The following is a 23062-nucleotide window of genomic DNA, read 5'->3' on the forward strand; positions in this document are numbered from 1 at the left end:
GGTCTGTTTCTTATGAGAGGACTAGTCAAGAACTTGGTTCATTGTGTTACTCCATTATTGCAATGGCAACTGTGACTAGGTGGTCTGTTTTGTATATACTATGTACATACCACCCCCACCTTACTTATTATAGCAACTGTTATGACAAGTACAAGATGCTAAGCACGTTCTAATGGTGGAATGAGTTTCTATTTATCACACAAAGCTGCTGATGACGTTAAAAAGCCAGATAACAGCCAAAACACAACTCTGTATAAACAGCAGGGGTATTGCTCACACTTTCTCAAATGGCTAAAATATGCTTGCAGTGATGGTCAAAGTGTTTTTTTAGTGTTTTTTCAGTAGAGAAAAGAAGTGGTTGAGCTGTGGTTAGTCTGTCTCCACCATGTCCTCAGACTCTCACGTCACACATACAATAGCTAGATTCATCTTTCTCCACATTTACCATAGGTTCTCTGGTAAAGAGTCACTATATAAATAAACTGAATTGAAATAAGAAATATCAACTGATCTTTAGCAAAAACATGAGTTCAAAGACGGTCCAAAGTCGAAAGACTAACCTCAGATATTGTCTCATTGTTGGTTTTGTCCTTTGGTTCTGTGGGAGGAATAAAAGCTGTGGACGAATCGTTGGAGCTTTCTTTCTCCTCCTAGAAAAAGATAGATTCACATAATGAAACTGAAATACACTGATTAGCACAGTTCAGTCAAGCTGTCCCATGGATGAACACCACCCAATAGAAGCTATGTCGCTAATAGTTTATGAGTCAGTGCCTGTGTGAGCGCAGGACTGGGCTGTGCTGGAGGATGTAGCTGAGCAGGTTTTGGTTCCTCCACTCTGCCGTTCTTCACAGCCTCCAGCGCCGTGGTAGTTGAGTCCACACTGAGTTTGGGAGTAGACCGGGGACTGGCCTGAGGACTGGTCTCATTGTTATTGTTCTGCTTTAACAGGTGACTCTTCATCAAGCTTGGGGTTCTGAGAAAGAAAGCATTGGAATGTGAGAACATATGTTTGTTTGCATCAAATAATTTCTCAGGAAAAAAAACCAATGTAATTTAGTAGTTAATGTAAACATAACTGTGCATTTTTTAATCCACAAATGGAAATTAATAATAAATTAATTGCGCAGCAAATAGTGTATGATTAATTAATCTTAATAGCCTGAGTAACATGCACCTGATGCTAGGTTGTGTTTACTGACCCACTTATTAACTCTTGTGGTTGAACACTTAAATCTTCCCTGGATGTTGTCAAGTTTTAGCTAAGAGGAGATCAAGCAAATCCCATGGAAGTAGCAAAGTGCAAAAGACTGACAAATGTAGGTAATCAGTATAGTGTATCCTGTATAGTGTACTGCAACCATTTATGAAGCGAGTGATGGTTAAATGTAAAACACTACACTAATTGGGTGGCGAATATAGCACTCAACATAGGCAGCTGCATTAACTATTCATATTTATAGTTAAAATAGTTGGGAAGGTATACTGTTTGCGCAGGTTTGTATAAACCTGTTTATACAAAATATGACTTCTTCAGGTTGAAGAAAACAAACCTTTTGAAGAATGAGCTCAACCAATAGAAACTAAAATGGTTCATTGTTACTCTTATTGATTTTATGCAATAACTGTACTTTCCAAACACAACTGGCATAATATAGCACAAAAGCATAGTTAACTGTAATGGTAGGTGTAAATCAACAGATTGGTTCACACCTTGTTTTGTTTTTTTGGGGGTTGAGGGCTTTCAAAACGAGCTACACTCTCTACACGCTAACACCTCATCACATTAATGACCTACACCCTTTACTGTACCTGAATGCATATACATGAGAAATTGGATACTGCATTTAATTTTCAGGCGTCATGAAGCTGGTAGACACAAGAGGTTTGGAAAATCTGGAAAGGAATTGCAGTGTGTTGGACTGGATCACAGCCCATATTCGAGAACTGTGATAAGACGCCAAGTATGTTTGTGTCATGGTTTCAGTCCTGGTGTCAGAACCATTACAACACAAGTAATGAGTATAATTCCATTTATTTGATTCCTGTGTTGCTCTTACTTTATTCCCTTCTTCTCCTTCTTCTCAGGTTTGTGTTTTGAGACTCTGCTCCGGGAGGCCAGGGAGATGTGGATGTACAGGACTGTCATAATAATGACAGGAAGATAGAATGCTGCTATCGCCGTCCCAAACGTCACTGCAGGGTTAGAAAGGAACTGTGGACAGAAAAGAATATAAAACAACAAAAAGGAAGAAATCTGTGAGGGTACATAGTGGTGGTGCATTACATTTAATTCATACATATACAGTGGCAAGAAAAAGTGTGTGAACCTTTTGGAATTTTGTGATTTTCTGCATTAATTTTTCATAAAACATGATCTGATCTTCATCTGTTGACTATTAACAAATATAATGTGTCCCTTTCATGTCTTAATTGAGAACAACCATTAAAACCTCATAGTGCTAGTGAAGCCATTCTGTTGTGTATTTTGGATCATTGTCCTGTAGCTTCACTCAACTCCTACAGAGTGTCAGTTGCGTGCAGACATTCTCACGTTATTCTGAAGAATGTTTTGATATTGATATTCATATACGTGGTAATTCACCTTCCCCCCAATCGATGCAAGCTGGCCAGGCCCTGTTGCAGCAAAGCAGGCCCAAATGATCATGTTTCCTCCACCATACTTTACGATTGAGATTATGTTTTTTATAATGATATGCAGTGACCTTTTGATGCCAGATGTAGTGTGGGTTCTTTTCAAATAGTTCAATATAGTTTCTTCAGTCCACAAAGACCAAAGAGTTCACATACTTTTTCCACTCACACTGTGAGGTTTTTATGACATGAAAGATCAAAAGTTTTGTGTTATTACTGTAGCCACATTATATATGTTAATACTCTTAAGTTAGATGAAGATCTGGTCACATTTTATGACAAATAAATGCAGAAAACCATAAAATTCTAAAAGGTTCAGATATATTTTCTTGCCGCTGTATATATCAGGGAGTAAGTCAGGGGGATGAAAGGTAGATTACAATAAAAAACTTGTAACACTAAATTAAGATTATAATGTCACAAACCAACAGATTCCTGCAGTCTACCCTTTAATAAGATTTGTAAAATAAAATGTTATAAAACATAATAAAACACCTGAACATGACATAATCTACCTGGAGAAGTGTTTCAGTTAGAATCAGAAAAATATGTATCAATGTAATCCCCAAACTAGAGCTTTGCAAATGAAGTTGGTGAAGTTGTCCTATACTATTTGACAGACAGTGAATGTGTCTGTACTTCTCTCTCATCTGTATAAAGAATTAGTTTCACATACTGTACCTGAATATAACACTCTCCAGGCGGCACCGTTCTCTGTCCAACGATGAACTGCCAGAACAGGATTGCAGGAGCCCACAAGATGAATGACAGGATCCATGCTGCTGCGATCATTAACCCTGCCATCTTAGTCGTCCTTCTTGTTGGATACGTGAGGGGTTTGGTCACGCAGAAATAGCGATCGAAGCTGATGATCAATAAATTCATCACTGAGGCGTTTGAGACCACATAATCTAAAGCTAGCCACAAGTCACACACCACTGGCCCCAGTGGCCAGTAGCCAACAATGATGTAGACTGTGTACAGATTCATGCTGAAAACACCAATGATCAAGTCCGCACATGCTAATGAAAATAAGAAGTAGTTATTGACAGTTTGTAGGTGGCGGTTTACTTTGATGGACAGCATGACTAAAATATTTCCTGTGACAGTCACAAAGCTAAGAGATCCTGTAACCAAGGCAATAAAAAACATCTCCAGAGCCTTGTATGGACTTCCTGCCCCCACTCCATCGTCCACCAGAGAGCAGGAAGTCGAATCATTGGTGGAAAAATTGCATGTGGCGTTGGAGAACAGGTCAGTTGACTGGTTGAACGATGACCCTGAAAGAAGAAAGCAAGAGAAGGTAATTATCATCATAGAGACAAATCTCCATTATTCTACAGTAGTGATTCTAACTCTGATATAACTTATTGGAGGGGAATTTTACAGCCTTGAAGTAAACACACAAAACATTATATGAGATGTTTAAAAACTAATTATTCATTTTTCCTATGTGTGTTTTTGGACGTGCACCATGAGACAATGACACCTGTTGCAGGCCAACAACATGCATATGTCAAAACACTGGCCTGGACTCGTGTCTTATGCCAGAAGTGCACTAGTGGAAATATTATTTAGAGGTTGCACCATACCTCTCGGCCAATGACAGCTGGAATAGGCTCCAGCACTCCCATGACCCTTAAGACAACTAATGGTTAGAATAAAGGATGGATGTTTTGTGCACAGCTAAGGACACAACTAAAGTACTACAGTATATTTCCCACAATCAGTCTCCACAGCAGTATATTACTACAGCTGTCCCTAAGCCAGGTCTTTAGTCACTCTTTTTCATTTTATATTTCACTCTTTTTGACTCTCTTTCAAGGCCCTTCTAGCAGCTTTTATGTTGCTTTTATTCTGCCTTTGTCTCCACTTAGAAATGTAGCCTGTGTGTGTAAATGTCACTTTTAAATCTACACCATTTATTAGGTATTCCTACTCTAAGTCAGAATAAAACAAACGCAATTGTTTCTTAATTGCCTTGTCTTAAAAACATTGATACTGGAAAATATCAGACAAACTGAACTGTGCCGAGATTACGTCAGGCTTGGATATGAAATTTATCATGCTTATCAGGCCACCACACTGTTGGGCTTGGGTCAGGTTCAGACAGAAATATACATCCCAAACCTGTATACTCTAACTTGTGTTTGCCAGAGAATAAGATTGTACATATAAAAAGCTTTGCTATCAGCATGTTGTGTATAGTGTTTCTGGGGCAGACATTATTTGTTACTGAATGAGAACCAGTCTTCATGATCAGTTGCAGGGCTGCTGCTTGTTTCAGGACAACCTGTCTTCAGTGCTCAGTCGGCAGTGCTATCTTTGTCTGTGCCATCGGGGACTTGTTAATCTTACAGTAACTCCATACTGATGAGGAACTTGCTTACATCATGACAAACTATTTCAGGAACAATTTTCTTTTTCTAGAATGTTATAAACCAGTCTATGGCTGAAATTAAACGCCTAACCTTTCTAGTACATTAACTATGTTTGTGTATGGACACACTTCAAAGCACAGTGCATACTGAAAATTAATACATACCCTTTAACCAGCTTATGCTTCAAAATTCATTTAGGCCATGGTTTAAAAATACAATGTATTGTTCTTTTCTCAAAGAATCCTGAGTCAACACTATTGTGTTGATTTTCAAACTCATTTAATAGAGACTGGCTGGCTCTGATAACATTGAAGGGATGTACAGTATTAAGTGCTGGAGAAAAAAAAAATGCCAGAGAACGAAGAAACCATGAAAGGAAGTGCAGGGGGAACGGGGGAGCTTCATTTTTAAAACATTAAAGCAGCAATTCCAGTCATTATTTCACATTATTTCTGCAAGCATGTTTCTCAACATACTGATGAGTTTTGTGGGAAATTCTTAAGGCTTTTAGCGGCAAATTCAGGTTCGTAATATGACATTCACACTAAATTTTCACAGTTTTTTTAGGTTAGCACACGCTGCTCTAGACACACCCCTTCTTATCATGCACATCATTAGATAGGCTCAGTACAATAAACTGTCAATTAGTATTTGCTTTTAGCCCACTCACAAAGAATAAGCATAATGAGCATGATGGAACCATCCACATATACTAATTTAGGGGTAAAAGAGGGGACTTGAGTAAGTTGGCCAGGCAAAGGAATAAAGATGTTACATTTGAGAGAGGAGAGGACTGGTCACCTTGCCCAGATTAGGGAAAGCTGGACACACTCCTAGAACTGGACCTGGGAGGTGTGCTCACCGGAGAGTGACTGGTAGAGGCTGTATCTGGTCAGGAACAACCTGAAAGAGCTACATGGGTCGACCACCTGCTGGGAGCCAGGCAGCAGACAAAGCTCTCATGGGCTCTCCAAGGACAGGTTTAGTTAAGTTATGTGTCCTTTCAGTTTCCTTCTTAAGAGTGTGGATTGTATTTACACGTTTCCACAGAGAATCACCTTCAAATGTGATCTTTTTGTTTCAGTCTGATTACAGTCCGTGGTGGATACAAATATTTTTAATAAGTCAGTTAATACGTCATTATACACAAATGCCAACTGTGTGTGGTTCAACTCCCGATTCCTCCTGGCTACATGTCAAGGTATCCTTGGACGAGACACCCCACAGAAGCGCCGTCATCTACTACAGCTGCTCAAACAAGGGGATCAATAAAGAATGTCATGTCATATTAAAAAGTCAAGCAGTCAGAGCGTACTGACATCAGACATTATATTGACATATAAATAGTCACTGGCAGGCTGGGACTAGTTTGTGCAGAGGCTCTTGAACGGTTGTGAACACAGTTCAAATGTTCTTTACTTCAGCATAAATATGACTTAAAACATAATCCAAAGTCCTGAAGCTATATTAAATGAATAAGATCAAATTTTCAGTATCACTACCCAAGATCAGTAAAGACCCAGATTCCTCTTCTTCCTGTACTCATGTCTGATTGTCATCCCACTGACTTAAACACCAGACACTGTAATATCCTCATCAAACAAAATCTTAGGGGTTCACATTCATATTTCAGCACACACATATTTAAGATTGTATCATTTTCCACAATAAATAAATGAATAATTGTATTGTTCTTGTCTTGTTTGTCTACCGGGTTCCCTTTATCTAGTGTCAGTACTTTTGTGAAAACTGAATCACATTTTAGGTGATATTCATGTATAAAACTGAGAAGAAATCATCCGATTCTCTCTGTTGCCCACCCTCCCACATTCAAACAGTGGGTTTTTAGCTTCAACAGGGGCAAAGAGAGATTTCTGATATTAATTTTTATCATGTTGTTTTGGTTGCACTGAATTTGCTTTGTTTTTAAGACAGTGACATTAAGAAACACTTTGATTTTGTTTTATTTTTATTTTAATCTTAGATTAGGAATGCCTAATAGTTTGTGTAGATTTAAAAGTGACATTAAATGCACAGAGGCTACAAGTGGAGACGAAGGCAGAATAAAAGCTACATAAAAGCAGCTAGAAGGGCCTTGAGTCAAAAAGAGTGAAATATAAAAAGAAAAAGAGGTGACTAAAGACCTGGCTTATGCTGTGGAGACTGACTGATTGTAGGAAACACAGTACTTCAGTTGTGTCCTTAGCTGTGCACAAAACAGGAATACAGAAAGTTCCTTCTTTGCCAACAAACTATGGTACCCTTTAGCACTGGCATTTCTACTTTAAGTGTGCCCATAACTCACCTGCTATGAGCTATTACCTAGTCCAGCACTACGAGGATCTCTTTAACCTGACTCCAGACTATTCACACATCTGCTTACCTCTCAAAGTCAGTGAGTATGTGTGAGGTAAGAGCTCAGGTAAAAGCTCTGCTACTGTACATTGTATGCTGCATTGAGAGTCATTACTCAAACTATCCAAACATCCATAAACTCCAGAGAGTGTTGTGTAGGAGGAGAAAAGGTCAGCAAAGGACCAAGTGGGCAGTCCGTACTCGTGTTTTAGACTTTCACTTGTTTCAGGGTTTCCAGTTAACCTATATTCTCCCTATGTAAGCAATGGGCTTTCCATTCCCAGCCCTGGGTTCCTAAGTACTAATGCACATATTCTCCCCTCAATTTAAAAACTTCCTTCTATTTCTCTGCAAGTTGAGTCATGTCAACTGGATGAGTAGTGAAACGTTTCAACCCATTTATTCATTTAACTCTTTCCACCTCAATGCAGTAACTTTCTACTGTGTCAGTTATGATTTTACCTCACTAGGCTCCTTCTATTTCCATTGGTCTGATTAGGTTGCCCATTACGCATTGTGCTAGTCAAACTCAATGTTAGTTTTGTGGCGCCACAGATCTCTGCCTGTACATTTGATTTGGCAAGTTGGTTGCAACCCAATTTTACTGGCCTTGGGACCAGGCTAGAGATCAACACATGGAGTGTACTGACTTGCAATGGCTGGGGTCTTTTTATACATCTTGGTGACTCGGTGTCTTGTCTGGAGACACACATTAGACACAGGGTCCATACTTCATTTGTTGACCTATATTGTTTGTGTGGGCCTACCCAATGCTGCAAGGAATTGTTCTTGAAGCATCTGTTTTCTCTGACCATAAGACTGACAATGGATGCTGTTCTCCGAATTGAGGACTCTCTGGATACTGGGTCGGGCACACGCCTGTTGTCCTAACCAGTAAGGACAATGAGATACCTGTTAAAAAATGTTTGTAGCACCCTATTTAGACTATTTGAATTCACCTGAATACCTTTCAGCCAAAATACTTTTAACAAACACATGGAGAGCATGTTGCACAGCACTAGCTACTGGATCTCTGCTGTGGTATTTGGGTAGTAAAAATACACAGTATTATATATACAGTGTTTGTCAGAAGTTTTGGAGACACTCAAGGCTGAAAACTTAAAAGCTAAGCTGTAAAAATGCAGATGTGAAGAATCTTGGTCATGTTATTTCCAAAAGACGATTTGCTTAAGTGTCAAAACGACATGCTGCCACGAATGATTTAAAATGTTGTGTAATGATGTAAAATGTGTTTTTGTAAATGTTCTTTCCTCAGCTTTCCTGCTACTACTGCTGCTTTGTCCAAGAGTTTACCAAACCTCAGCATGAGCTGGGTCAGACTATTATGGGATAACTTTAGGTCCATTTAGTTCTAAAAGCCAGCCAGAGCCATCTAAATGTTTTATAAACCATTCATGTGGGCCAAATGAAGCTAATTCTGGATACAGTACATGCTGTTTACATAATACTCCAGTCGATCTTGCCATAGTTTGTGTTTGTTTTGTCATCTGAAAAATTTAATATAAAAATTGAATGTAAACATATAGATAAAAAACTAAAAACCAAGAAACACATCAATTCAATAACAAACCTTATGTCACACTGACAAAATAATATTAGCTCCACTTCAGTCCAATTTCCAAAGCTTTCTAGGCATCTAACAGTGTCCACAACTGTGCAGTCTATAGCAGGTGTAGTCTGCTCAGGTGTCCTCATGTGATCTACAAGTGTGGAATATGTTTATATGTTAACTGGTTTTCACATTTTACATTTAGTCATTTAGCAGACGTTTTTATCTAAAGCAACTTACAAGTGAGATACTAGGTACAAGGCAAAGGCAGTGTAAGTCTAAGGAGGTGTTGCCTAAGGATGTGAACCTAATGGGAGCCACAGCTGGGATTTGAACCCCAGTGGGGTTAGGGAGAAATATTTTACTACTCAACTAAAAGAACTAAAGTACAACCTCTAAACATCAGAGTGCAGAATTTGATGCCGTTGTTTGACAAACTCTCAAACTATCACAGAACAAAAACTACTTGGTTGGGTTTAGGCAAAAATACAGCTGGTTATGTTTGGGCACGTGGCCCTCATAGTCACTGTCACAATAATAAACAAGGTTTAAAGATTTTAGTCTGTTGAATGTGACCTGAGCATGTGCACACAACATTCTCCTTTTCCTCAACCAAGATTTCCTTTTAAATCAACTCTTTCTAAAAAATAAAAAAGATTAAAACTTGATATTTCAATTCAGATCCATAGACACATCCATGCACACAGAAGAACTGGCTTAGATCTTCTACGAAATATACAACACTGGGAATAAGAGGCACTTTGCCACTGATTTCATCACCATCATCTCACACACTTCTATACACAGGAACACAACAAGACCGTAGCCAGCACACTGTTGCAACATTTACTGTATTTCTCTCTAACAAGGGCATAAACACACCCCAATAACATACAGTACTCATCTAAAATAGGAAGTCTATTCATTATACAACTGTAGATGTTCATCTCTATCATTCTTCATTTACATATTGCTGCTTTTCATCAGAAAATCGGTTGCAATTAGCAGCACGACCTGCTTTCAAACTGAATGCTCAAAAATAGGAACAAGATCGTTGTATTGCATTCAAAGGAGATTTTAATACATTCAATACAAATTTTAGTTTTTAACATCCTCTAACAGCAAAGCTGATTTTACTTTGGATTTGGTGGATGCTATGTTACTGTTCATTATTATCTATACTGTACATTAATGCTGACAGAAAAATACCGTAGAAGGTTACATTTTGAAAAAAAGGTCAGAAAGAGAAAGTTATACTAAATGATCCTTGGGGAAGGAAGTGAGTTTAACAGTTTTCCAGCAAACAAGCCCCTGTGGGACCACTGTTGTTTTTTTGTTTAAAGTGTGGACTAGAGCAAACCCTCACTAAACCCATTGCCCAGTTCTTGCTATTATCCCAATTATTGGCCCAATTTGTTTTCATTTTATGTGTATTTGTGTGTGTGTGCGCGTGTGTGTGCTCTAAATGAGCATGAGTTTATGTCCAAATTACAAATTATTCTGCCAGTATAATTAAATAAGACATTTTGTAAAGCTCTCATAAAATAATGAACCAAATTAAATAATCTACCTACTAGTGTGTTTGTTTTCCTTTAATCTGAATGTGATCTGATTACGATCTCAGTATTTATTGACAAGATAGAAGTTAACTGCCCCCTTACTCATCTGTTGAACATCCACTGCTCATCAGCTGAGCTTCTACTGACAAAGTACTTATAAAGTCAGTTACTTTTGTCATAAACCTACTGACAAGCAGACTCTTCAAAAATGAAAAAAAAAAAAAAAAAAAAATCAAGTGTGGCCTTGTTTTGTTTGTGGTAACTTGTGATTAATATATGAATGAAAAAGCCTAATAAAATAATACCAACAAAATCATGCTGTGTGATGACTGAGCACACCAACTGGAATTAAATTTAAAAGGTTGTGTGAAATGTGGGCTCTTTCTCACACTTAAACTGCCATTAATTATTTATATTTTAGCAACACAGCAACATTAGTCAGTATAGATTAAGGAAAATCTTGTAAACATGGATCATAAAAGCCTTTACTCACAGATTCCAAGTTTAAGAGCTAAAATCCTACAGAGCAATGCAGCTGTTCTCATGAAGCTCCAGCAGGTCCTTAAAAATATTTTTAAGAAACGTAAAAATCCAAGTGCCGCATTAAAGAGATTCTGAAGTATTCAGTATTCAGTTTTACCCCTTACAGTTTTGGTTACAGAAAATAGTTTTACAAACAGTCCAGAGACAAATCTAACAAGGGTCTAGATTGCGCTCCCCGGCAAAGCTCAACTTGAACTAAGCTATGACCAACATTAATATCTTAATAAATTTCAAACCGATCCAACCTGTTACTACAACACCTGGCCCATGATGATATACAGACTCCAAGCCACAGTGAATGGATGAAGCTCGGTGCGAAGGATACTGATAATGATAGTGGAGAAAGAATCAAATCTATAGTTTGACTGGATAAAGTTCAGTTGTTTTTCCTTCCTGTCACAATCAGCTCCACCCCTCCAACATCTTACTGACTTTACACACTGCAGGCCGAGAGCATCCGTTAGTTTTAATCTTTGACTTTTAATATTTGTTCCTTAAATAGTGGCTGATATGTTGCTTTTGCACTCATCTATTTACTGCACTTTAACAACATACGTGGTTGTTTTCACATATGCAGGGGAGAAGACGAGTTTAAACGAACTGTCCTGCAACTTCAATGATCCACAGTAACACCAGTCTGATATTCCAGCAGCTGCTGCACCAATATAGATCAGCTGCTTGTTAATCTTTGACAAAATACTGTATTTATGATGATTTATATTAATAGTGTTGTGTATTTTTAATGTGTTAACTCTTAAACCTCCCATCTTTCATGGTGATTAACTTTCTCTCTCTCCAAGACCTCAGTGTCTCTCCCTCACTGGCTGCTTTTTGGAGCCCTAACTCCATCTGCTCATAAAGCATTGCTCCCAGTAATTATGTATTTCACCTGTCTTGCACATTGCGCCCAGCTGTACCCTGTAATGCCGGTGGTCACAAAAATTGCAAAAAGATCATTGGACAAGCCCACAATTTCTTCGCTCAGACAGTTTAGACTTGCATTTTGACTGTGCCTGGTGTCAGGAAAATAGGACCCTTGGTGTAGAACTGCATATTATATGCCAATGGGACAAACACCTTTTTGCTGACATCATCGTTTATCCTCAGCATCACCAGGAAAAGTTGCAAGTGAGTGAATATGGATGTGCTTAAGGGAACCCAGATGCGCCAAAGGCATAGAGCATACTGTACTACTGCCAGAGGTAAATGCTAACAAAATCCCAGTAGGCATGAATGGCAGAAAAGCAAATCATGCAGAACAGGGGACACTTGAAGACATTTAGGGTTCAAAACATTATGCTCTACAAAAAATTTAGCTTGCCATAACATTCTGTCAAGGGAGGGATTTAAAAAGAGTTTGCACAGAAGGAAGTTGATTTAAGATTTGCAGTGCTTTGTCAAGTGTCAAAAATGCAATATGCATTTAAAGTGCTATGTGAAGGGTGCAAAAATGTAGGAGAAAGAAATGAAAATCCCATCAAATGACTGGTGAAACTAATTTATTATTGCTGACTGACCACTCTGGCAGAGGGAACGGTGGCTGTGATTAGAAGTATGGGTGAAGCCGATGTAACATTGATGTTAATAATGAATACAGGTGCACAGCAGCGAGAGTACAGCACTGCCAGAGAGAGAAAAAGGCACAGAGGAAGGGAGAGATAAGACTTTGGTCTCTCTTATTATTCTTAGTTAAGACAATTACAACAGACGTTTACAAAGCATACTACATTAAAGGCTCTCTGTGGAGAGTTCGACTCCACTAGTAGCAATATGGACCACGGCTTTCGAGGGTGGGGTGCAGTTTTGTGTGTCCATAAGGGGGCATATTTATTTTGAGGAAAGGCACAGTCCTGTGAGTGGTTTCAAACTGATCTAGTCCACTGGTGGCAGTAATGCGCAAAGAAATGCAGGCTACTATAGTGCCTATAAAAAGTATTCACCCCCTTGGATGTTTCATCCTTTTATTGATATTATAAATCAATCATGATTAATAAAAGTTGGCGACTTTGACAAAAAAATGTCAGAAAAATACCTCATTAATGTCAAAGTGAAAACAGGTTTCTACACATTTATGTCAATTAAATAATAATATATAAGGTGAAATCAGTGTTTGCATTAATATTCACCCCCTTCAGGTCAGTATTTATTAGTTGAACCTTTGTCTCCAATCACAGCATGGAGTCTGTGTGGATAGGTCTCAATTAGGCTTGCACATCTCAACACTAGAATTTTATGCCATTTTCTTCGCAAAGCTGCTCAAGCTCTGTCAGGTTGAGTGGGGATCGGCTGTGAACAGTCCTTTTCAAATCCTTCCCCAAATCTCCATTGGATTGACTTGACCACTCCAGAACATTCACCTTTTTGTCTGTAAACGGTTGGTGTGTAGCTTTTGCTGTATGCTTCGAGTCATTGTCCTGCTGGAAAATAAATCTTCTCCCAAGTCGTAGTTGTCTTGCTGACTGAATAAGATTGTCCTCCAGGATTGTCCTATATTTTGCTGCATTCATCTTCCCCTCTACCTTAACAAACCTTCCAGGGCCGGCTGCCAAGAAGCATCCTCACAGCATGATGCTGCCACCGCCGTGTTTCACAGTGGGGATAGTGTGTTTGTGGTGATGCAAACATAGCATCTTGTCAGATGGCCAAAAAGAACCATTTTAGTCTCATCAGACCAAAGAACTATCTTCCACTGGAACATAGACTCTTTCACATTGGTGAACTCAAATTGTGATTTAACATGAGTTTTCTTCAACAGGGCCTTTCTCCTTGCCACTCTCCCATTAAGCTTTGACTGGTGAAGAACCTGGCAACAGTTGCATGTACAGTCTCTCCTATCTTAGTTGTTGAAGCTTGTAACTCCCTCAAAGTAGTCTTCGGTGTGTTAGTGGCCTCTCTCACTAGTCTCCTTCTTGCACGATCACTCAGTTTATGTGGACGGCCTGTTCTAGGTAGATTTAGACATGTGTCATATTCCTGTCATTTCTTGATGATGGATTTCGCTGAACTCCGGGGGATGTTCAGTGCCTTGGAGATTTCTTTGTATCCATCCCCTGACTTTTCAATGACCTGTTCTCTGAGTTGCTGGGAGTGTTCTTCTGTCTTCATGGTGTAATAGTAGCCAGGAATACTGAATAACCAGTGACTGGACCTTCCAGACACAAGTTGATTTATACTGCAATCACTTGAGATGCATTCACTGAACTCTGAGGTGATCCCCATTTGACTAACTGTCTTGACTACCAGCACCAAATATCTGTTCTTCTGTTGGATTAGATTTTACTTTATCTATATATTATATATATAATGACATTACTTTGTAGAAACCTGTTTTCACTTTTACATTAATGGGGTATTTTTCTGAAGTTTCTTTGCCAAAGCCAACTTTTACTGACCATGACTGATTTAAAATATCAATAAAAGGATAAAACATTCAAGGGGGTGAATACTTTTTAAAGGCACTGAATATGCATAACCCCAGCTTATGCCACTCACCCAAATTTTGAGTGCTGTAGAAATAACTAGATTAGAATTAATTAGAAACAGTTACCATGTACTGCTTTACTTGGGTATCTAGAGAGTTAGCATGGTGAATTGAATGACTGTACTACATGAGAGGCACAAGCTGGGGCTGGTACACGTGGGTGTAGCCATTGGAGAATTTAAAAAGGCCTATCAGGAAGGAAATGTATTCAGCATATTTTTTGTTGCTGGGGAACACTGAACATAACCATAACTTTGTTTCATTTGTTTGTTGACAGTAAAGCTCAGTAAATGCACAATCTGGAAGCTCGAAATGCAATTACATTAGTTTATTTTTCACCCTGGTTTTATTACCTTGCTGCTTCCTACAGTTTTTCATTGCTTATAGCAAGTACACTCAAGAGCATTATGATTGAAGTAACCAATTAAGTAGGCCTATTGAATTTTAAATCTGTTTACAGCAATAATCCTGTCAAAGAAACTTGTTTTAAAGCTGCAATAATGAATTTTTTTTATTAACAGTGGGCCAAACTGCAACAGATAACAGGAATGTGTCAGGTACGGTGACAAACCACCAAAGAATGATTACCTGACTCAGTTTCCTTGGCACTACAGGGATTAGAGTCTCCTTCAGGTGTTTGGTTTGGTTCTACAGTCCACAACATTACCGCTTCGGTTCAGTCTCCGTGCACTCGTCGCTTAGTTTTCAGCAGCAGAACCAAGCAGAAGACAAAAACTAGGCTAGTGCCTAAATGATCACTATCATGAAGCATCACCTGGACCCCAGTGCTGGAAAGTAAGTACACTTATTTTTAATAATCAGAATATTTGTGTCCTAAATACTCCCACATTTTCCTCTTTTTAGTGAAAATTTATATTTCAGAATTATTCAATTATTTGGTGAGGAATTTTAGAATCATTTAGTGTGCCTCATATGGTGCACTTGACTGACATTCATAATCCCCAAAAGAGCTGATGTACCAACTGCATGGCCGTACACTTTGTAACATGAGGGAGTCTCCAAGTATTTCACTGCAGAATTATCTACAGATTCTGGGACTTGGTGATGGGTTGATATGCATGATATGAAAAGGGAAGAAAAGAAGGAAGAAAATACAAAGATAACAAGTTAGAATCCATCTCAGAATGAAAGGAGCTATTTGCCCACAGTATAAACATAAACCATATATCACATGGTTGTGAATGAAATGCTACCTCTGTAGTTGCGGTAGTGTCCGTCTTACAAAGATGTTGCTCCGCCTGGGCTGGATGAGAAACTTCACCATCATCAAGAACACATGCCCAGGAGTCTAAGCTATTGAAGCCTGGCTATTTAGACGCACTGCTTTGTAGATTACTGCACCAAAGAAAAAAGATTTGCTTCCCTGTCTGATGAGGGTGTTGAGTCATTTTCACACACTGTGTAAGGAAAACATCTTCAAAGATGCCACTGTTGAAGTCTTCTGCCTTCAGGGATACGATGCTTGTAACCAGGTTCCTTCTCACCTAAACCCAAAAGCACGGGTGATCTCAGAGTGCTATCACTGATGAATGAATGAATCCACCTCGGATAATATGCTGTCTGTCTGGGTTTTATGTAGGGAATATTGGAAAGATAGGCATTAAATGTTTTGTTGTTTACTGGGCGTCAAGAACACACTGTAAGCCCTGTTGGTCGGGCTGGATGACCACTGCTATACAGTAACTGTCAATGGTAACCCCAATAAAAGAATAAAAAGCTAATCTCCTTACATTTTACATACTTTATGTCTGATAAATCTATTCACATTGTCCCTGTGCGTCTCCCTCACTCCATTTCCCTTTCCATCCATCTCTACTTAATACACTCACTGCTTTCTCATGTTCCGCCACCTCTTTTTCCTCTGGTCACGCCACTGGTTCTTATTCCACTTTAAAGAGAGAGTGACAGAGAGAGAGAGCGACAGAGAGAGAGGGTGCATCATCATAGCGTTGCCAATCCGTACTTCACTGTGCAGAGCCAGCAGCGCTCTGTGAGACCCTGGTTGTGTATGTGCACTGTATTTATGTGGCTGTGTACTGTGCGTGTGTGCGCCAGCAACATTTGTCATACTATTTGACACATTCAGCCTGTTTCTCCAACTCTATACGTCTTAATATCCTTTTTTTCTTCCCACATTATTGGCCAAGTTTCACAACATGACATTTTTGCCCCTGTCAGTTTTGATAGAGGCAGAAATGTCACACACACACATATGTACAGTAGGATGTAATCCATCAGTGCAATGGTTTTCCTGCCTGTCAAAGCCTCATATTTGACACATGTTGTTTTGGTCTATCTCATCTGCCTGATCCCATCTGAAACACAGCTTTCTATGCACAATGGGTTCTGTTGGAATTACACATACTTTGGTAATCCTATCAAGACTTGATGAAAAATCTGTTAGTCAACAACAAAGTGGTAGGCATCCAATAAAACCAACAAAGCAACCATGGCTACAAATATTTATAGACAGATTTGTGAATGCAGATCCGGACACATTTTATGTCTGAACCATGACTGTAGTTCATCTTGGCCAAGGTCAAGTTCGGGATGCAAATTAACAGTCTGAACTAGCAACTCTTGTTTCTCATTTGGTAAACTGTTCACATTCAGGGAGGGCAGAATACGCAGAATAGCAAAGAAAATTAAAAACAAACAAACAAAAAAAGACTTCACTCAATATCTTTTTTAATCAACATGTCCTGCATTTCTTTGTTATTTAAATTTTTATTTAAAAAAATTAAATAGTATAAGTTATACTTTCAATAAAGTTTGATAATTGGATAGTTTTATGGGGCTCAAATGACAGACAGGGCATGGGGGCTAAAGGGGGCTACAAAGGGTCTAGAACCGCCCCTGGAACTGACCCAGTTCATGTTGGCCCAATCTTGATCACCATTGGAGATATGGCCCAACTGTTCTCCAAGAGTCAGCAGATTATTCAACCACCACATTTAGCAATGGGCTGTCAGCAGGCCTTTTTTTTGCATGAATGAAGCGGCTGAGTCATCATCAATTAAACAATCAGTAGTGGGGATAAAGCTGACGGCATCTGAAAGGACTTTAAACGAAGACATTTCAAAATATTATCTCACTTCAGACCACTTCTACCACTTTTCTGCCTTTGCCAGGCATCAGAACCTCACCTTAGCTGCCCACTAGTGTATCAGACCCAGTAGTAGTCCTTTGTTATACAGCCTTAGAATTCGAGTTCACGGCTGCCTGCATGATATATTTTTCACCATGCTTCAACCCCTGTCCATCTTGGCTGATTGACCATTGTTGCAGATCTTATTGGACTTCAGTACTACCCTGACTCCCACTGAAGGTATTAACAGGTGTCCATCATTGCTCCAGCTGTGCCTATTTTCCCCCTGAAGAGAACTTCAGCTAAAAGGACATCTGATACTGTGTGCAGTCGAGTGTTTTGGTTACATGATTTGTGAGACAATGCTCCTCATGTTCAGTATGAATCACGAAAACCACCAGTTTTGTTTTAAGCCAAGTTTAACTGAAAGTGTCTTTCTTCAGTCATCGTGAGAATATACTGGGGTCATTTTGTGAACAACCACCGACTTTGTTCACAAAATGACCCCAGTATATTCTCATATTTGATTTAAAAATGCATTTTCTTTCTCCATTTAGACTAAAACAATATTTTCCCCCTCTCAAAATGGAGCTTTCCTAAAATGGCCTCAAGAGTGTATGAATGTGAAAATCCTGGTTTGGTGTTATATTGCATACGGGAGATACAGAGCTATTCCACAATACAACAACCCAGTGAGCTGTGAGCCAGTAAAGTGAAGATGAGCATTTTGTAATGTTGTAATTAACCTTGATTTATTATTATTATTATTGTTCTGGATTGTGTTGTGATTAAATTTTAATGACTGCTGTTCGGAATTATAAATTATCATATGAATTAGAACAGCTGTATGTATGAAACACAAACTGTATATTTTATTTGTCAGTCAGTGAGTCACACCAGCTGTTTTCTCTACTAAATGCACGTTGGACAAAATCGCCATCTCACGAGAAAGGCAGAGCTTGAAATCTCTATGTGGTACATTTCAGATCCACGTGTTGTGCCATGGGGGGATGAGCCTGCAGCTGCTGGCAGCAGAATCAAACTGAAACAACCCCCAGTCCAGATTATTGAAATTAGCATATCAGTATAACATTGATTAGCCCCCATCCAAGCCTCCTAATGCACCAGAAATTGCTGCTATAAATGTCTAATAAAAGGTTTTTGCATAAAAGCTTCAGCAGCTGATGTATGATATTTGCTATTTTAGTCTAGATCGCACTTTTCCTCTAATGTTGCTCCCCACAAATCCAGCCGTTGGGTCATCCTGCCCTCTGGACTTGAAGCTGTTGCGTATGTTAACTCAGGACGTCAACATCAGCATTGTGCATTGAAGCTGTCTTTCTATACATAACAAGTTCATCACACTGTGTCCTTGTATGACCTGAATGTACACTATGTGCACAATGATGTCATGTATCTACAAGTCCATGTTCAGTGGGTTTGCATTCTACCTTTTCTCATTATTTTCTTGTTGTCTGTGGCCACTCTGGAACTTTTCCAACAATGCCAATAATTTGAAATATCCTGTTCATTGAAAATATTACAAAGACAACAATCACGTGTTGAGGTGGTTCGGCACCTTATTAGAAAGCCCCCTGGGCACCTTCCAACCAGCAGTTGAAAACACATGAATGGATCATGTGTTTCACTGTGGATGAGCCACACTGAAACTTGAATGAATATCCAAATTTCTTTTACACAAAAATAACAATTTTTATATTTAATTGGCTCAGTTTCAAGAAAAACTTCACTTTACGTTAGAGTAATGAGTCTATCTAAAGAAGAAAACATCACTCCACTATGTAATCTACATCCTGTCTACATCCTTAAGTGCCATTTTTACAGGATACACTTAATGTTATCGAAGTCTTGATTTCTGATTAACATCAGAAATAACAATTACAGCAGTAAAAGTGCAAGAGAATGAGTTGGATTATTTGCTCAACTGAATTTCCTTAGAGTCACATGACAGATTTGCACAGATGCAGTTCCACTGAAGCTGACCTTATCAACATTTCATCTCACCAAAGCTGGATATTACATATTTGTGTCCTCAATTTCAGTCTCCATTGCAGCATATATGTGGACGTTATACACTGAAAGTTACTAGGAACCATCTAATACAGTATTTCCCCTCATCTAAATTGGAAATATTCAATATGTTGTATGAGGAAATGTTTGTAGTAGCACAATAAGAATTATATAGATAGTGCATCTAGAAAGTAAAGAACTTATTTTTTTCCACATTTTGTTATGTTACAGCATTATTTCAAAATGTATTTAATTATTCTAAAAAATTCTAGAAAATATTACCTCATAATTACAGTATGAAAGAAGTTTGTTTGAAATCTTTGCAAATTAAAAACATCCTGTTTATCACTGATCATCCTTGAGATGTTTCTACAACTTGTTTGGAGTCCACCTGTTGGGAATTCAGTTGATTGGACATGATTTGGAAAGACATACAGCTGTTTATATAAGGTCCCACAGTTAGCAGTGCACCTCAGAGCACAAACCAAACCGTGGGGTTTTGGGGTTTTCAATATAATTCTGTATACCATTATCTTGCAAAAAGTCTTAAACCTTATAGAAGCAAAGATCTGGGAATGGGCACAGAAAAAGATTGAAGGTCTTAATGATTACAGTGGCCGTCATCATCCAAAAATGAAAGAAGTTTGGAATCACCAGGACTGTTCTTAGAGCAGGCCGCTCTGCCAAACTGAGCAATTGAGAGAGAAGGGCCTTAGTCAGGGAGGTGCCCAAGAACCCGCTCACTCTAAAAGAGCTCCAGCATTTCTCTGTAGAGAGAGGAATGTTTCAGAAGAACAACCATCTCTGCAGCACATCACCTTTCAGGACTTTATGGTAGAGTGGCCAGATGTAAACCACTCCGCAGTAAAAGGCGGGACAACTCTGTGAATGTCCTTGAGTGGTCCAGCCAGAACCCAGACTTGAACCCAATTAAACATCTCTGGAGGGATCTAAAAATGATGGCGCTTGAGAGGTACTGCACAGACGAATGTGGGAGACTGGCCAGAAATAGCTGTGCCCAAGCTTACAGCATCATACTCAACAAGACTTGAGGCTGTCATTGGTGCTAAAAGTGATTTAACAAAGTATTGAGCAAAGTCTGTGAATATTTATGTACAGTGTACCAACTTCTTTCACTTCCTCATTCTGGGGTATTGTTTTTACAATATGAATACAATGTTATTTGAGGAAAAAAAATGTATCTGTTTGAAGTTGAGTTAATTTACAGATAATTTAACAGTCAAAATGCAAAAAAATAATAAAATAAAAAAAATTCTACCTCCACAAGATTAGGCAAACAAACCGGGTAAGAAACAAAAAAAAAAGCCAAAGTACAAAAGATGAGTCATGTAAATACAAAACTGTAGCAAAACTGATGTAAAAATCATACAATATCTAAAGGATTATATAAAAGAGGTGGATGGGGTGGACCTACCCATAGGAGACTGTAGTTCGAGGCAGTGTGAGACATATGTATTATTTTGAAGAAGTACTTTTTACCCCCATTGTATTAATTTATTCTTTTAACCCCCGATTTGTTTTGTGGGTAACCCTGACCTAGTTGTCATTGTGCATATAATAATAATTAACTGTGACTAAGCATTTGCAATTGTTGTCATGACAACAGGTCTGACATGTAGACGGCATCATTGTCATGTCGTTAAACCTTAAGCATTGGTATGAGATGGGCTGAGTGAAAAAAAAAAACAAAAATAAGATGTCTATATGGGGACTGAGAACGTGTTGGCCTAATAATATAATCCTCTGTCAAAGAAACCAAACAAACTTCTATATTTAAAATGAATTAAATGTAATATTAGTAATGTTAGTACAAGCAGCTCTGATCCTACCAGACTAGCTGTCCTCTCCAGCTTTGAGCAGTTGGCGTAAGTCCTCATCAGCCTCTCGTCAAACCACTATCCCCTAATTCCTCTATCGCCCTTCTGCATTCTACTCTGTGTCTCCAGTGTTACATCCCTCTGTGCCCATTTTGATGCCAGCTTGCAGGCAACATGGCAACTGCAGCCTTCTCAAAAACTAGGCCATCACAGGGAGGACACAGAGTAGAAAAAGGCTGGCAAAACTACAGGTTGTAAAGGATCCTAATAACAAGTGTAAAGCCTTCATTGATATATTCTATTGTTTGTACACACAGACCTCCACTGTCCTCACCAACAACAACAGCAAATTCAATTAAGTAAACTAAAACAACACAATAAAGCTCTCTTTGCTTTGCATTTATTTGTCATGTTTCTATTCAAATGATGATGAAAATGTATCCGTTTAATCAAGAGAACAGTCAACAACTTTAAACTTTGCTCTAGATCAGTGTAGAAACTGTTAAAAAAAAAATAATAAAATAAAATAAATTCTACCTCCACAAGATTAGGCAAACAAACCGGGTAAGAAACAAAAAAAAAAGCCAAAGTCCAAAAGAAAGTCATGTAAATACAATACTGTAGCAAAACTGATGTAAAAATCTTACAATATCTAAAGGATTATATAAAAGAGGTGGATGGGGTGGAACTACCCATAGGAGACTGTAGTTCGAGGCAGTGTGAGACATATGTATTATTTTGAAGAAGTACTTTTTACCCCCATTGTATTAATTTATTCTTTTAACCCCCGATTTGTTTTGTGGGTAACCCTGACCTAGTTGTCATTGTGCATATAATAATAATTAACTGTGACTAAGCATTTGCAATTGTTGTCATGACAACAGGTCTGACATGTAGACGGCATCATTGTCATGTCGTTAAACCTTAAGCATTGGTATGAGATGGGCTGAGTGAAAAAAAAAAACAAAAATAAGATGTCTATATGGGGACTGAGAACGTGTTGGCCTAATAATATAATCCTCTGTCAAAGAAACCAAACAAACTTCTATATTTAAAATGAATTAAATGTAATATTAGTAATGTTAGTACAAGCAGCTCTGATCCTACCAGACTAGCTGTCCTCTCCAGCTTTGAGCAGTTGGCGTAAGTCCTCATCAGCCTCTCGTCAAACCACTATCCCCTAATTCCTCTATCGCCCTTCTGCATTCTACTCTGTGTCTCCAGTGTTACATCCCTCTGTGCCCATTTTGATGCCAGCTTGCAGGCAACATGGCAACTGCAGCATTCTCAAAAACTAGGCCATCACAGGGAGGACACAGAGTAGAAGAAGGCTGGCAAAACTACAGGTTGTAAAGGATCCTAATAACAAGTGTAAAGCCTTCATTGATATATTCTATTGTTTGTACACACAGACCTCCACTGTCCTCACCACCAACAACAGCAAATTCAATTAAGTAAACTAAAAGAACACAATAAAGCTCTCTTTGCTTTGCATTTATTTGTCATGTTTCTATTAAAATGATGACGAAAATGTATCCGT

General features: G+C 38.6%; 1 protein-coding gene across 1 annotated transcript in view; it reads right to left on the minus strand.

The window, feature by feature from the left end:
- The window catches only part of chrm4a (cholinergic receptor, muscarinic 4a), a 40554-nt gene that overhangs the window by 7331 nt on the left and 10161 nt on the right, over nt 1-23062 (minus strand). Inside the window, exons 2-5 of the mRNA XM_026363382.1 lie at nt 3337-3935; nt 2061-2215; nt 775-976; nt 561-650 (exon numbers count right to left, since the gene is read on the minus strand). Coding sequence (XP_026219167.1) covers nt 561-650; nt 775-976; nt 2061-2215; nt 3337-3807 — 918 coding nt within the window. The 5' untranslated portion in view covers nt 3808-3935. The remainder of the gene's footprint in view (nt 1-560; nt 651-774; nt 977-2060; nt 2216-3336; nt 3936-23062) is intronic.

Source organism: Anabas testudineus, chromosome 2 (genome assembly GCF_900324465.2).
Source record: "Anabas testudineus chromosome 2, fAnaTes1.2, whole genome shotgun sequence".
Classification (NCBI taxonomy): Eukaryota; Metazoa; Chordata; class Actinopteri; order Anabantiformes; family Anabantidae; genus Anabas; species Anabas testudineus.